We start from the raw sequence: 2,786 nt of genomic DNA, 5'->3' as shown, positions 1-2,786 counted from the left end.
AATCAGTCCCAGTACCATCTAGCCAGGAACTATAGCATCGTGTTCTGGGACCTGGGGGCAACAAAGTATGAGTAGGCCTGTTTGCTTTAAGGGAACAGAAGCTGCTATAGCCAGAAGGAACACCAGCCAGCTATAGTCCCTGACCTAGGCATTGCTTTGTGCTGCCAGTTCCTGTATAAACACCTTGAATTCAGGGGCTCTTGGGGGGTAGGGGCTCAAGAAGCTCCTCTCAGTGTCTGTTTTTGACTGCTTAGCTCAGTTGAGTATTGGTACATGCATGGCATTGAGATACCAGGGAAGCTTGGCCAATCACTTGTTCACTCCCTGCCTTGAACTTTGGACTTTCCAAGGATTCCACCACCAGCTGCTGCCTACTGCCGGACCAGCCTGGGCACTACATATCCCCTTCCTTGTTGCAGCCAATCAGTCCCAGTACCATCTAGCCAGGAACTATAGCATCGTGTTCTGGGACCTGGGGGCAACAAAGTATGAGTAGGCCTGTTTTCTTTAAGGGAACAGAAGCTGCTATAGCCAGAAGGAACACCAGCCAGCTATAGTCCCTGACCTAGGCCATGCTTTGTGCTGCCAGTTCCTGTATAAACACCTTGAATTCAGGGGCTCGGGGGGGGGGGGGGGGGCTCAAGAAGTACCTCTCAGTGTCTGCTTTTGACTGCTTAGCTCAGTTGAGTATTGGTACGTGAAATTGCATTGTGGGATGACAGGGGAAAGCTTGGCCAATCACTTGTTCCCTTCCTGCCCTGATCTTTGGATTTTCCAAGGATTCCACTACCATCTTCTGCCAACAGCATGACCAGCCTAGGAACTACATGTCCCCTTCCTTGTAAACACCTTGAATTCAGGGGTCTTGGGGGGGCTCAAGAAGCATCTCTCAATGCCTACTTTTGACTGCTTAGCTCAGTTGAGTATTGGTCAGTGCTTTGCTCTGTGGTAGCTTGGCCGGTCTCTGACTTTGGAGCCGTAGGTTGCCATTCAGGCTCACGTAAAGAGATACTATTACACTCCAAGCCCATTCATAAATGTTAAATGCCCACACAATGTTCAGAGGTAAAGCCAACAGAAACCAAGGAAGTCAAAAAATGGTCAGTCAGTGTTCGGACACTATTAGTTTCTTGAGTCGTTGTTCTCCAAAAAAATATTGTTCAGGACATTTTCTTTGCCATTTCCTGGTAGCTTGTCTTGCGTTAGCCAAAATCCGTTCATGGCTTGAAATTCATATTTTGAATGCAGCTGGAAAACTGGTGACTCTTTCCTTCACAATGTGATGCAGAAGGTATAGTAAGGTTGGCTTTTCTTCATGTGTTACTGGCCCGGTTGTCCTTCTGTTGAACAATGACTCCTGTCTGCGTCCACCATGAAGGCTCGTTGAAGGGAATCCTTGATGGAACAACACATGGTCTGGTCCCATTTTCTCCCAACGAGGAAGTAGATATAAGGGTTGATAGTGCAGTTAAATACCAACCAATACTGACTAAGAAAAATAAGCTTGACCGTGGGCACGTTTTTTAAAGTCTTATAGAACACTAAAATGCGAAAAATATTTAACGGCAAGACTGATAAGATAAAGACGATGACTGCTATGATGATAATGATGTAAAGTTTAGGAGGGTACTGCTGACTAGTGGTTCTCCATATTTTGTGGAGCAAGGTGGCACTGGAAATCACCATGAGCGGTAGACAGATCCCAACCGCAGACACAAAAATCATTAGTTCAGCCGCTGAACAATGCGGATGGCGATTTATGAAAGCTTCTGTAGGACACATGAAGACATCAAGGAGGCCCTCCAAGATGCCAAGGCACCAGCTAGCTGTGCACGCCATAGTGGAAAACGTCTTGGGACGACGAGTGCGATGCCAAATGGGGAACAGAACAGAAATACACCTTTCCACGCTGATGGTGGTCAGGATGTTTTTTCCCGTATAGGCCAGGGAGTAGTAAAATGTGTCCACAAATATATAGAAAGGACACATCACGTTAGTTCCAGGACGCAAGCCAAAGAAATTGCTGATCTGAACCACCAAGGTCAACATCACCATTGATATCAAGAGGGCATCAGCCACAGACAGGTTGGCGATGTAAACTGTGTATTTGTTCCTCTGGATCCTGAAGCAAAGGTTCCAAAACAAGGTAATGTTTCCCACCAAGCCAAAGACACAAATGCCGAGGAAAACCGCGTCTACTGCAGGTAACCGCATCTGGGGACGTTCTGTGCACCTTATGGGAATGGTGTCATTTACGTCGGCCCCTTCTCTGCTGGTGATATTCATGTTGCCCTTCTTTGATGGTGACTATCCTCGTCTTCCACCTGAATTAAATATATGACAACCAGTCATTATCAATGAAGCCAAATGACTTCCTTTCATTGAAATTACATTTATAATCCGAAAAGTGAATTTCATTTCTTCTGTTTTCTGTTACGCTTTATGATGAAAGTAAACTCACAAACAATAAAATGATATTTCTCAATGTTTTCCCTTTCATTGTATCTTCATTGTTTCTTTCCTGCAGGAAACACCATACTTTTGGACCAGAAAGTCACTGACCTTTAAAGTGCGACCACTTTACATGGTTTCCTCTAAGTCGGGGGGTATCAAATTTTCTAAGTGAAGGGCCAGTTTACTGTTCTTCAGGCTTAAGTTGGCCATACTGTGGCCAATGGGAGTGAACAATGCCCCAATGTTGGATTCAAAGGGAGAAATTGTGCCCCATTGTTGGTTTTAAAGGGAGGAATAGTGTCCCATTGTTGGAGTTAGTCGAAGGAATAGTG

At 45.4% G+C, this 2,786-nt stretch overlaps 1 protein-coding gene across 1 annotated transcript; it reads right to left on the bottom strand.

The window, feature by feature from the left end:
- Positions 1-1,320: 1,320 nt before the first annotated feature.
- LOC149434165 (mas-related G protein-coupled receptor member H-like) lies at positions 1,321-2,286 on the bottom strand. Its single transcript, XM_089664027.1, has one exon. The coding sequence runs from the start codon at positions 2,284-2,286 to the stop codon at positions 1,321-1,323; it is 966 nt and encodes a 321-aa protein (XP_089520153.1).
- Between the last annotated feature and the right edge of the window lie 500 nt (positions 2,287-2,786).

The sequence above is a fragment of the Staurois parvus genome, unplaced genomic scaffold, assembly GCF_062004578.1.
Source record: "Staurois parvus isolate SC_StPar_1 unplaced genomic scaffold, SC_StPar_1.0 ptg001813l, whole genome shotgun sequence".
NCBI classification, from domain to species: domain Eukaryota; kingdom Metazoa; phylum Chordata; class Amphibia; order Anura; family Ranidae; genus Staurois; species Staurois parvus.
The sequence above is the reverse complement of the archived record's forward strand: the minus strand, read 5'-3'. Positions and strand labels throughout refer to the sequence as shown.

Coding starts and splice junctions, on each gene's coding strand:
- LOC149434165 (XM_089664027.1), bottom strand. CDS start 2,286: ATGAATATCACCAGCAGAGAAGGGGCCGACGTAAATGACACCATTCCC.